Raw genomic sequence first — 12,617 nt, 5'->3', positions numbered from 1 at the left:
CCTGTAAAGTCCTTATTGACCCAAATCAAAAAGTGCATATGATTAAATGTTTCATTGCTTTTCCTTGATGATGAGGTCAACAGGTTGGATCTTGCAGTGGTGAGTTTCACTAAAATACGTCTCGTGTTAACAGACAGGGTCGACCGGTTTTAGGCAGAGATCTTGGCTGATGTGTAGTTCTTATAGTATGTGACGTAAACGACTTTCAGCTACTAACACAACCGTTTCAATTTTGCTTTAAATAAAATAAAAGCCAAAAAAGTTATCACAATTTTTTGTATTTGTTATTGTAAATGAGCTGAGGCAGCCGGGTAAATGGGGTTGAATCCAAAAGTGAATCAGCAGAGACTGGATGAGTAAAAGTTGAAAGATCCATCAACCACTTAAACTTGACTGGAATTTCCTTTTTGCTGATTTGCCTGCTGGCTAATGGCAATATAAAAAAATTCAACAATTATTATTTTATTATGTAATTATATAACAACACAACAACAATAAAATACCCAACAGTGTAACATGCCCCTTGCAGACCTAGATCTTCCACTGGAGAGGGACACACACGACCTTCAATACAGCGGGTCTTTGAGGAAAGTACTAATCCTGTTAAACAGCAACTGTTACATATATGAATATTTATTATGGTGCTGATGCTAGAGGGTCAACTGAGTGTGGGCTTCAAACAGAAATTGGCTTCTTCCTGCTCCTGAGCAAACTGACTAGTGAAGGTTATTAGTTTTGATTAGTTTTCCTATTTTTATTTTTTCATAATTCTTTGATAGTTTTTTGCTATTCATTCATTCATTCATTCATTCATTCATTCACCGATTATCTATTTATTTATTCTTTTATCTGTTCATGCAGAAAATCCTTTGAAATAAGAAAATCTCTTTTACAAGGACAGTCTGGCCAATCATCATCATCACCACGTCGTCGACATCATCGTCATTATCGTTGTCGTCGTCGTGGTCATCATCTTCCTCATCATCATTACCACCACGTCGTCGTCGTGGTCATCATCCTCCTCATCATCATCGTCATCGTCATCTTTGTCATCATCATTGGCATCGTCGTTGTCATCATCCTCCTCATCATCATCACCACCACGTCGTCGACATCATCGTCATTATTGTTGTCGTCGTCGTGGTCATCATCTACCTCATCATCATTACCACCACATCGTCGTCGTGGTCATCATTCTCCTCTTCATCATCATCGTCATCTTTGTCATCATCATCATCATCATTGGCGTCGTCGTGGTCATTATCCTCCTCCTCATCATCATCACCACGTCGTCATTGTTGTCATCATCCTCCTCCTCCTCATCATCGTCATCTTTGTCACCATCATCCTCCTCATCATCATCACCACGTCGTCATTGTTGTCATCATCCTCCTCCTCCTCATCATCGTCATCTTTGTCACCATCATCCTCCTCATCATCATCACCACGTCGTCGTCGTGGTCATCATCCTCATAGTCATCATCCTCCTCATCATCATCATCACCACCACGTCGTCGACATCATCGTCATTATTGTTGTAGTCGTCATGGTCATCATCTTCCTCCTCATCATCATCGTCGTCATCTTTGTCACCATCATCATCATCATTGGCATCGTCGTTGTCATCATCTTCCTCCTCATCATCATCGTCGTCATCTTTGTCACCATCATCCTCCTCCTCATCATCACCACGTCGTCGTCGTGGTCATCATCCTCCTCATCATCGTCATCTTCGTCGTCATCATCATCAGAAGTGGTTTTAATATTTGCATATCATACACTTGGAGTCACAGGGTTCAAATCTGTCCAGTCGTTCATGAGACGTTAACACACGGACAGGCAACAGCATTACCACCTGACGGTAGCAGGTGATCAAAACCTAAAAGGCGTGAAGTGGACCGCACAGCACTGGTTTCCAGTGTTTTTACTGGTCAGCAACCAGCTGAGACGGTCTGTGATGCTTCAGGTGAATCTACAGGAAGCATTTAATGCTGAACTGTTGGTGCGTGTTTATCTAAGACCCTGCTGGCTCAAGGAGAGCCGTCACTCTTCTGTTGCCCGGCACCAGTGGCCGTACCTGTCCTTCGTCAGTTCGGGGTATCGGCCGCTGAGGTCGTCAGAAGGTGAAACCGAGCCATGCTGCAGGTTCACTCTTCCTGCTCAATCATAACAGATGCTGATCTCTTTCCACCATGCTGAATGATCATTCATTCATTCATTCATTCATTCATTCTTCTTTATAATTTATCAAAAGTTCACAGTTGGAGAAGATGTCAGAGCTTTGGCCAAAAGCCTTTACAGACTTGACCAGATGATGGCACTCAAAGAAAAGGAACTGATCTACTAAAATAAGTGAAGATAGAGATTTGTATAAGATAACCGTTTGTCGATGACACACTTTACTTTATCAATAGCATGGCTTTTAAACAGTCAGGCATTCCTTAAAGCTAACAAGAATCCCTAATTAGGGGCCTTTTGTTTTTGTCCTAAATATAAGATTTCATAAAATATCTGAAAATGTTGTGGGATGAGACAACTCACCCAGGTGCCTCCTGGATGAGGAGCTTTAAACAGGTGAGCCCCCCGTTGGCTGCAGAGTAATGAGCAGGCACAGCTCCACACTTTGTCTCCGCACCAGCCACTCCTCCAACGGAAAGCAGCCAACGAATAATCTCCATGTGGCCGAACCGTGCTGCCAGGTGAAGGGCCGTGGCGCCGGCAGCATCCTTAACCTGGAAAACATTCCCAAAGATCCGATGATGAGGAAGGAGTCGCTGAACCTAGAACCCTCATGGCTAAACGCTTGTTATCACTTCATTTAAACGGGAGACAAAGTTTCCGAGAACGATTTCCGTGAATCTTGTAAAAATCACCATAAAATGTGATCGTAGAAAAAGCTGCACAATCGGTTTCTTTTCCAACAATGGGCAGACACAGATGTGGAGACGCCATTATTATTACACATCTGGAAATAATTGCTCCTCCTCCTGGTGGATTCACATTAAGTCTAAAGCAAATTATGTAATCAGCTGGTAATTCATCAGGAGAGGTCGCCCAGAGAACAGTTTACAACCACAGGGATGTGACTGCATTTTAGGATGAGTGAGAATAACCAAATATTAGGACCCAAATGAAACTTTCTCAAAGCAGAAAGATAGAAAATATCTAAATCCTCAGCTTAATCACAAATGGTCACACCAGGTAATTATAAATGTTTTACTTTAAGTGAAATACATGTAGTATTTGTTCTCAGTGAAAAGACACAAAACATCAAAATGCACCGGTTCTGGTTCGGAGGGTCGATGCCAATTTCTGATGCCCATGCAGCTCTGAGCTGCTGACAGTTTTATGTCAAAGAAAAATACTTTATGTTGCCATAATTTAACCAGGGAAGCAGATTGAGAACCCGACGACCTGACCAAGAGATAGCAAGAGCAGAAAATGTGGAAATTAACAAGATAAATACACCCATAAACAATTAATAATACCATCGTCACACACAGTAAGTAATCTGAGTAATCAGGACGGTCTGAAGTCAGTCAGATGCAGGTACTGATCAGAGATGACTGGTGGCACTGAGCTGTTGAAGGTCATGTGATGTAGGAAAAATGGCCTGTATTTGATATAGGACCCCCCCCCCACACACACACACACACACACACAAAGGAAATAGTGGTTGAACCAAGAACGGGGTAAACATTTCTGATTGTAAACAACTACCTCTGCACTGCAATTGCACACACCTGCTGCTATATGTCTTGTATATTTTTAGCGATATTTACCTGTTTAATATTATCTTATTGTTAGGGATGTTTTTTTGTTTTTGTTATTGTTGTGCATCTGCACTTTATGTTAATGTCTACGCATGGGACAGTGTGAAACGTAATTTCAATTCCTTGTATGGCAAGCACATTCGAAGAAATTGACAAATAAAGTATTCTATTCTATTCTATTCTATATAGCGCCTTCTAGAGTCCTGGAACCCCCCAAGGTGCTTTACAACACAATCAGTCATTCACCCATTCACACACTGGTGGGGATGAGCTACGATGTAGCCACAGCTGCCCTGGGGCGCACTGACAGAGGCGAGGCTGCCGAGTACAGGCGCCACCGGTCCCTCCGACCACCACCAGCAGGAAAGGTGGGTTACGTGTCTTGCCCAAGGACACAACGACAGCAACAGACTGAGCGGGGCTCGAACCTGCAACCTTCCGGTTGCAAGGCGAGCACTTAACTCCTGTGCCACCGTCGCCCATGCAGCTCATTCCAGTCATTTGGAACAGCAAACCTTGGGAATAATCCTGGAGATTAAGTTACTGGAGTGTAAATGACAAAGGTCGTTGGAGATGTTGAGACATGGGTGAGCGATGGTGAGTTCATGCAGTGGGACTAGTAACAGACGTTTTTGCTGCTTGGTAATGGTTATTAAGTTAATTACGTGTAAATATGAATTATGGTGCCCTTGGGCTTTTTTTTTAAACATTGTCAAATTTTGATCACCAGCTGATTTTTGGTGCCGAGTTGAGACTCATCCTCAACTCTTCCAACGTTTTCAGACATACATCATCATTACTGCAGAATAAACGCTGAATGCACCGACCGGCCACAACATTAGGACCACTCACTCTCTGAATACAAAGCTGAGCACACCTTAGCTTCAGGAATTCCTCCAGACCAAACTTTAATGTGTTGAAACCAGCTAAATGCTGCACGCCCAACCCGCCCGGTGTTTGCAGCTTTGACCACAGCTGAATCCTGGGACATGTGATGGCTGAGCTATTGAACTCCCAGAGAAGAAAAGGTGTAGAACCGACCCTAAGTGAGAGCAAGTGGAGAGGGTGTCACACTTCAATTTCCCGGGCACAAACATATCAGAGGACCTCCAAAAGACCCACAAAACCACTTGTCCGATAAAGAAGGCACAACAGCTTTGCCTCCTGTGAGCGCTGGTGTCATTGCATCGCTACTCCACAGTGTCCTGACCAACAGCATCCAGTTGTGATGCAGCAGCAGCTCTGTAGATGACAGAAAGGCCCTGCACACCTGCCTGCCCTGGATGACATCTTCATCTTCTGCTGCCTTCAAAACAAAATCCCTAAAAGGATTCCTCCCACCTGTCTTTAAGCAAGTGCAATGGCCAATCTTGCATCTTGAAGTGAGACGGTACTACTGTCAGATAAAAAGATTGTGCATTGTCCACAGAGGGAGTCTTCTTCTTGCAGGATGAACTTACCTCAAAGTTGCATCCTCCTTGGTTCACAAGCCACTGCAGCTCCCGCACGTTCCCAGTAGCTGCTGCATCATGCACTGGAGTGGCCCTGTTCAGGGCTTCAGCATCTGCTGGCAGACCCAAGTCGCTGACTAGGAACTGAAGGCAGTCAAGGTGGCCAACCCTGGCAGCATGGTGCACAAGGCCTGCACCTTGAGTATCACTGATGGCATGGGAGAGGTGGCCAGAAGATGCTAGATCCCTCAGCGTAGCGAGGTCCCCTTCTCGAGCCGCCTGGATGGCCTTGTGAAGCACCATCTCCGCCTCCTTAAAATGATTGCAAACACTAAACGAGTTCTCGGGAGCCCTTTGCACCCCCATGAGACACCATCGTACTCTCACATGAACAAACTCTCAAACAATAAAAACAGCCCCCTCATGCTCTCACCTCCTCCGGAGCCAGGAAGGTGACACCCATCGGTGACCAGCTGGCCAGCACGGCCACTAGGGAGAGGAGGTGGGGCCGGAGCCAGCGTGATAGAAAGATAGTGAAAGACAGGTGGAGGTGCAGCGCTTACGGCCTCCTACTCTTTGTGTGGTGGCGACCGTACGCTGGCACAGGCGCACGAGCCGGTGGAGATGGGGGCGCCGAGGCAGCATGGAAACTTAAGTAACGGGAGAAGACCAGAGCCAGGGCATGGTGAATTACAATCAGTTTTATACGGCCGTTTTTAAAAATTCATGACTGAGCAGAGATGATTACCAGCTCATATGTGTGTAATATTATAATCTACATAAATATAACATGAGTTTAGGGTTTAAAAATATTCTAATACGACTCAAACATGTTGCCCCGTCTTCAGTCCTCACCCAGGATGGAACAGAAAACTCAAGTGTATTCATTTTTCCATCGCATCACCTGAGGGGTCAGTCCAAGTTCTCCCACTTTATTATTTATAGTAAACATCTCATAACTTTACAGCATCAGTAACATTTAGCACACATGGTGCCGCTGGCCCTCCTTATTTGAGCCACAGTGGAGCTCCAGCAGCGCAAACAGAAAGACATCAGTTCGTTTTTTCCAGCAGCTGAACAGTCTCCCTCAGGTCCTCCACCACTGCATCCACATCTGCTCTGGCTGTCTCCCTGCCCACGCTCAACCTCACGGCGTTAGCCGCCACCTCAGAGGGGACGCCACAGTTCAGGAGGATATGGGAAGCTCTGGTGGGCGTGTAAAGTGTAGCGCGTGAGAGTTACTGCAGATTATGGCGAACAGATGAAAAGAGAGCTAATCTACCTGTTTCCACTGGCCGAGTGGCAGGCGGCACCAACGCTGGCTAACAGCCTTCTACAGGTGGACAACACCCTCCAGCCTGAAGCAGCAGAGAAACCAACCACCCACAGACGTCAGCGTTTCCGAACCAAACAGATGGGGTTAGAAGACTAAACAGGAGTCAGAGCATCACCTTGTAACGCAGGGCCCAGGATGGACACATTACACGTGTTAGGAAGGACGTCAGAGCCGGGGTAGTGGCTGTTGAAGCGGATCCGGTCTCTGAAGACGTCCTAAAGGAAGAACAACAGAATCCTTATATCAAAGGCCCGGTCTTCATATTTTCACAATGAAAACTAAAATGGTTTCTAATATTTACTTTGCTTTTTGCCTCGCTGGAAACCTGAGATACGTCACGATGCTTTTTCCTTTTGTACTTTTATGTCTTCTAAATCAGTTCCTGAAAACTGCTGGAACAGCAAAGCCTTTCCCAGCGAGGTCTTGTTTTTACTACATCTGATTATTCTGGTCTGATTGAACTCTGCCCGAGTGGCTTCTGACCAAGTCCTCCACACACACCCACATCACCCCGCTTCTCCTCCAGCTTCACTGGCTGCCAGTCAACTTCAGGGTTCATTTCAAGATCCTGGTTCTGGTCTATAGGGCCTTACATGGACAAGCACCATCTTACATTGGTGATCTTCTCAGTCCCTACACCCCCAGCAGGTCCCTGAGGTCCAGTGACCAAAGCCTACTGGTTGTGCAGCACCAGGCTAAAGGTCAAAGGTGACAGATCATCTGCTGCTGTGGCCCCCAGACTCTGGACCTCTCTCCCCCTGAGCCTGAGATCAGTGGACTCAGAGGTCTCCTTTAAAAAGCAGCTGAAGACTCACTTGTTCAAGCTGGCTTTTGTATGACCTTCTTCACCTCTCTCTCTTTATTCTGCTCTCCCCACCTATCCCACCTTCCTCAGGATCCACTGGTTTCCCTCTTTCCTGTTCACTCTCTCTCTTTCTTAACTTTTTTAATCACGATTGTCTATTTTTGCTCATTTTAAATATATTTTTAAACATTTTCTAAATGCTTTTTTATATTTTTACATTTTTTTTGTTTTTGTGAAGCGCCTCGTGATTTTTATCTTGAGAGGCGCTTTAGAAATGATATTTTCGTCTTCTTCTTCTTCTTCTTCGTCTTCTTCTTCTTCGTCTTCTTCTTCTTCGTCTTCTTCTTCTTCTTCTTCTTCGTCTTCTTTTTCGTCGTCTTCGTCGTCTTCTTCTTCTTCTTCTTCTTCTTCTTCTTCTTCGTCTTCTTTTTCGTCGTCTTCGTCGTCTTCTTCTTCTTCTTCTTCTTCTTCTTCTTCTTCTTCTTCTTCTTCTTCTTCTTCTTCTTCTTCTTCTTCTTCTTCTTCTTCTTCTTCTTCTTCTTCTTCTTCTTCTTCTTCTTCTTCTTCTTCCAGATACACCAGAATAATGAAGCATTCATCCTGCACACAGGCTTTAGGGTCAGTAGCAGCAGAAACCCGAGGGTTGGTTCAGATGTTTAGGGTACAGAAGGTCTTCAGACCCCCGTCAGTTTTTCACTCGTTCTATTGCAGCTGTTTGCTACGATCATCAATTACATTCATTTTTTTCCTCATTAATGCACACGCAGCACCCTGTGTTGACAGAAAAACACAGATTTTAGAATTTTCTGCAGATTTATTAAAAGAGAAAAACTGAAATATCACCAAATATGGTGATGTGAGTTTCAGATGAAACAAAACACAGAATATCTTGAGTTTATACATTTAGGAATAAAACAAATATAAAATCTATAAAACAAATGGTAAATCACAGATTATTTTTATCTTTTTCCAAAAGATGGTAACTGCGGATTTGTGTTTAAATAACATCCTCTTACAACGTTAATGTAACAGAGTTAGACTCGCCTGCAGTCGTTCCTCCAGGTACAGTTTAATACTTTCCATATGACTTTGATAATCTGACAGATTAGAGGTCACCAGTTCAGCAGCCTATCAAAAGAACACAAATAAATGCAACACAACAACAGAACAACATCAACGTGGTGTCTGAACTAGAAAATATTGCTTTTTTTTCACTGGATTCAAACCAGAGTTTGTGAGGGCTGCAGGAACGTACCTTTCCCAGACCGGCGATCATCGGCGTGTTCTCAGTGCTGTAACGTTACAAAGGGAAAAAAAAGGAAATTACCTTCATTTTTACATTTGTTCATTTATCATTTAGGCTGCTTTATGCAAACACAGTCCTAATTTAGGTCAGACTGTTAACTTTTAGCATGTGAGGGACTTTACCCTGGTCTGAAGTTCCTCTCCTGACCTCCTCCAAACAACATTGGATAGAGTGGCGTTCTCCTTCCTGGTCCATTCACATACAGCGCACCAATCCGAGGTCCATAAAACTAGAAAAATGTTTCAACAAATAACCTCCCACTAACACTTTTGATCCAATGTTGATCAGGCTGGAAACGTGCTGCGCAAAAGCTTCTCAGACCTTGTGGCCCACTATGGTAAGGTAATCCACTCCCAGTTCCTGGACTTCCACGGAGATTTTGCCCAGAGCCTGAGCAGCGTCGGTGTGCAGCAGGATCCGGAGACGTTCTGGCTGCTTGTTGAGCAGGTCTACTCTTTGGCAGATTTCTTGGACGGGCTAGAAGGAGGAACAACCATCAGTTTTATCAGGTCACTCCAGTTGCACCAGTCAGTTGGTAGAATTGGAAAAAAGACTCAGGATTAGCAACAGCCGGCTGGCTCCTATTACCATTATGACTCCCGTCTCATTGTTGGCCAACATGACAGAGATGAGACAAGTGTTGGGACGAATGGCAGCAATAATATCCTCCACATCCACACGAGCTGTCACCTTAGACACGGGCACAAATGTCACATCTATGACAAAAGCAGGAGAGTCACTTCACCTGAATTGTTACAGAAAGACAATGGTAGTTAGAGGAGGAGTGGCCCCCTACCGGCCTTTCCGTCCGCGAGAAAGTGCTCAGCTGTGAGTTTGATCGAGTCATGCTCCACGTTGGTGGTGACGATGTGAGGAAGACCAGGGCACCCATTTGTAGGTCCTTCACTTTGCTCTGCAGCCCTGCAACTTTTCTTAAAGTGCTCCAAAGCGGTGTGCAGCACCAGGTTATTGGCCTGCAAAGTGAGTAACTTGTTAGAAACTACAAAGAGATGCAAAAAAACTATCATTCTGATCAAAGCCTCGTCCATAATTTACCTCTGTTCCACCCGACGTAAAAACAATGTCCTCTGATTTCCCTCCAACCATTCTGGCCACACTCTGTCTGGATTGACTGATGATGGATTTGGCTGTGGCACCTGAAAAAAAAACATCAAAAGTATGAACATAAAAATGTATCGTCATGCTTACTTATCCTACTTTGGACACGTGGACCTCACCTGCCACATAGTTGCTACTGGGGTTCCCCCAAGCATCACGGAGAGCGTCAGACACAGCCTGAACCACCTCTGGCTCCAGAGGGGTGGTGGCATTATAATCCATGTAGATCCTACAGGTATAGACAGAGCTGTTTCAGCCTTCTTCGGGATGTTTTAATAAAAAAATTGAGAAAGCACCACTTTAAAACGTATTACCGGTCTACATTCATGTCTGGAATGTGATGAAGATCGTGGTCAGTGAAGGTTCGGCCCATCACCAGGGTGATGTCATCAGACTTGCTGGCCATTCTACTCCTAGAAGCAAATACATGGTAGACCATTGTAACATACAATATAGGCATCTTTCCAAAAGATATTAGGTTATCATGTAGGGTTGGGCAATCAATCGAAAAGTTATTATCGAAGGTTCCGACTCTAATCTCTATCGTTTTTCCCATGTGAATAAATTAGATAACAAAAATGAAAAGATGGGAGTAGGTTGGTGACATTCATGTCTGTACCACCCAGCTAGTCACATGACTCAACATAATACACGTGACAGCCCCATCTAGTGGACAGTTTTTTTTTCTGCACATACCTGTAGTTATCGTCCATTTGTCATAATTGAGGTGAAATCCTCAATTTACCACAATACTGAGTTTAGGTCATATCGCCCAGCCCTACTGCAGAACCCCAAATAGGCAGATGTGAAATGAAATATATCTAAAAACCACACATAAGAACACCATTACATTTACTGTTAGGGGATACTTAGATTACTGTGGTATACTAGAATTATTTTACCTTATATTTAACATATTTTAGACGTGATGTTTCCTTGTTAACATTTTATTTCAGATGTCCACAATGATCATAATAAATACCACTCCTGTACTTTTAGATATCGCGAGGAAAAAGCTCTATGCAGCGACTGACTTAATCATATAATTTATTTAAGAAAAGTGTGACATTATGGGGGTAATTTTAATAATACATGTTTTGAAGCTCCTTTCTAACATTAAATGCCAACTCGGCTTGACCTACCCGGCTCTGTTTAGAAATGGTTGATTAATAAATGTAAATGGGGTTAGCTGAACTTCCAAAGTGATTTCCTAATTCTATATGATTTACGCTGTGCCCTCATTGTACTTGTTCTTCATGTTCTTTTGTCTCTTGTTGTTCTCTTTTACTGGACATTTACAAATGTTACATTAACTGCTCCTTTTGAATTTAAGTTTTGAACTTAACATTGTCAAGGTGCCATTTGTAAATTTACTAAATAAAAAATACATGTAAATGGGGCAGTTTTGTTTAAAGACGATAAGAAATGCCTTCAGGTTGTAACTTTTATCCTTCTGGTTGTTGCTGCGACTCATTCTCACTCATCACCGTTCTGTCAACAGTTAGCTAGCATGTGTGCTAAAGTTACGTGTGCTGTAACAAACGCCTGAGCGGATCAACCAGAACAGTGGGGAGGTTCGGACACAACCATGAAGGATCCATGAAGATATTTCAGATAATCAGTGCCCCGTGTGTTTACTTTAGCTACAAGCTAGCTTAGCTAACTCGCCCTTTAGTTCACTTCACGCCGCATCTCCGTCAAAGACGTAAAGCTGCATCACTTGCTTCCACAGACAGTAAAGGCTATGAAGTAGTCTGGGCTTCGTGCCTGACCTTGAGGTAGGATGTAAAGATGTCCTGAACGATGATGTTACCGTCGTGTCAATGATTAGCTAGCTACATATGAGACGCTGCTGCAGAATGACTCGTCTTAAAGGGACACAGCTGTTGTTATCGTCACTGTCCTCCATGGTTCACTCATGGAGACAGACAGACAGACAGACAGACAGACAGACAGACAGACAGACAGACAGACAGACAGACAGACAGACAGATAGATAGATAGATAGATAGATAGATAGATAGATAGATAGACCGTTAAAACACAGACAATTAAAAATGTAACTCCCAAAACAAAAAATAACATCTCCAATTACACACAGACATTACCTGATGAGCTTGTGATTGGTGTCAATGTGCACCATATACTTTGGGCAAGGAACTGTGTACGTCCTTCTCACTACACATCCCAGATGTGTCATTCGAGCAAGTACACCCGCACTGTCCACACGATGCATGGATGCATACAGTCGGTCCCACTGTACTCTATGTCCCTGGGCAAGTAGAGCGCCTCGGACTACCCTGTACCCAGCATCTGGCATGTTGCTCTTAATTACTGTGATAAAATAATCTAGTTCCTCATCACTGCATTTACTGTATGTGGCAGATACAGATATATAAATAAATATATTATTTTCAGACATCCGTCTAAATAGAGTTGCTCTGGATACACCAAGGAGTTTGGTAATGACACTCGTTGGCAGACCCATTTCCACAAGGTGTTCGAAAGCCTCTCGCGACACCGCCAATCGTTGATGGCCACGAGAACCTCTTTCAACGTGTACCGTTTGAAAATATATGTAACTCTCATATAAGCTCTTTTATTATTCATTCTTACATGCTACTCTTTTTATGGGATCATGTTATACTGTCCTGCACAAGCTCTTAAAACAGCTGCAGGAACTCCAAAAGGGAGTGAGACATTGCAGTCTCTTCTTGTACCAGGTTACCAAGGATGTTTCTGCTTATCTTAAGAATTACAAGTTCTTGTGACATGTTAGATCCTGCCTAACGAGGCAATATATATATATATTTACCTTATAAGCTCA

The 12,617-nt window shown here is 43.6% G+C and overlaps 2 protein-coding genes across 5 annotated transcripts in view; both read right to left on the bottom strand.

Moving 5' to 3' along the window:
• Positions 1-5,819, bottom strand: part of espnla (espin like a) — a 38,839-nt gene extending 33,020 nt beyond the window's left edge. For 2 of the 3 annotated variants that reach the window (XM_070545884.1, XM_070545886.1), the window contains exons 1-2: positions 5,234-5,784; positions 2,542-2,732 (exon numbers count right to left, since the gene is read on the bottom strand). In XM_070545884.1, coding sequence (XP_070401985.1) covers positions 2,542-2,732; positions 5,234-5,590 — 548 coding nt within the window. In that variant the 5' untranslated portion in view covers positions 5,591-5,784. Of the gene's footprint in view, positions 1-2,541; positions 2,733-5,233 lie in introns of all 3 variants that reach the window. The other variant, XM_070545885.1, reaches the window with a different exon arrangement.
• Positions 5,820-6,140: 321 nt separating this feature from the next.
• scly (selenocysteine lyase) lies at positions 6,141-11,702 on the bottom strand. Of its 2 annotated transcripts, XM_015962356.3 has the most exons (13): positions 11,563-11,702; positions 10,105-10,203; positions 9,910-10,019; positions 9,728-9,828; positions 9,468-9,645; positions 9,260-9,387; positions 8,993-9,148; positions 8,794-8,900; positions 8,621-8,657; positions 8,410-8,493; positions 6,676-6,775; positions 6,507-6,582; positions 6,141-6,430 (listed from the first exon to the last, which is right to left on the bottom strand). In XM_015962356.3, the coding sequence occupies exons 2-13, from the start codon at positions 10,194-10,196 to the stop codon at positions 6,277-6,279; spliced, it is 1,323 nt and encodes a 440-aa protein (XP_015817842.1). In that variant the 5' UTR covers positions 10,197-10,203; positions 11,563-11,702; the 3' UTR covers positions 6,141-6,276. The 2 variants fall into 2 exon arrangements, with proteins under 2 accessions (XP_015817842.1, XP_054605634.1); XM_054749659.2 differs by lacking the exons at positions 6,141-6,430; positions 6,507-6,582; positions 6,676-6,775 and adding an exon at positions 7,858-8,136.
• Between the last annotated feature and the right edge of the window lie 915 nt (positions 11,703-12,617).

This window comes from Nothobranchius furzeri, chromosome 16, assembly GCF_043380555.1.
Source record: "Nothobranchius furzeri strain GRZ-AD chromosome 16, NfurGRZ-RIMD1, whole genome shotgun sequence".
Classification (NCBI taxonomy): Eukaryota; Metazoa; Chordata; class Actinopteri; order Cyprinodontiformes; family Nothobranchiidae; genus Nothobranchius; species Nothobranchius furzeri.
This window is presented reverse-complemented; position numbering and strand designations above follow the sequence as displayed.

Bases quoted from the DNA above. Each gene is read 5' to 3' on its own strand.
- scly (XM_015962356.3), bottom strand. From the start codon at position 10,196: ATGGCCAGCAAGTCTGATGACATCACCCTGGTGATGGGCCGAACCTTC. The intron at 9,388-9,467 runs GTAGGGGGCCAC...CTTTTGTCATAG, and splicing joins TCTCGCGGACGGAAAGGCCG to ATGTGACATTTGTGCCCGTG. The intron at 6,776-8,409 runs GCGAGTCTAACT...TTCTTCCTTTAG, and splicing joins ACCTGGAGGAACGACTGCAG to GACGTCTTCAGAGACCGGAT.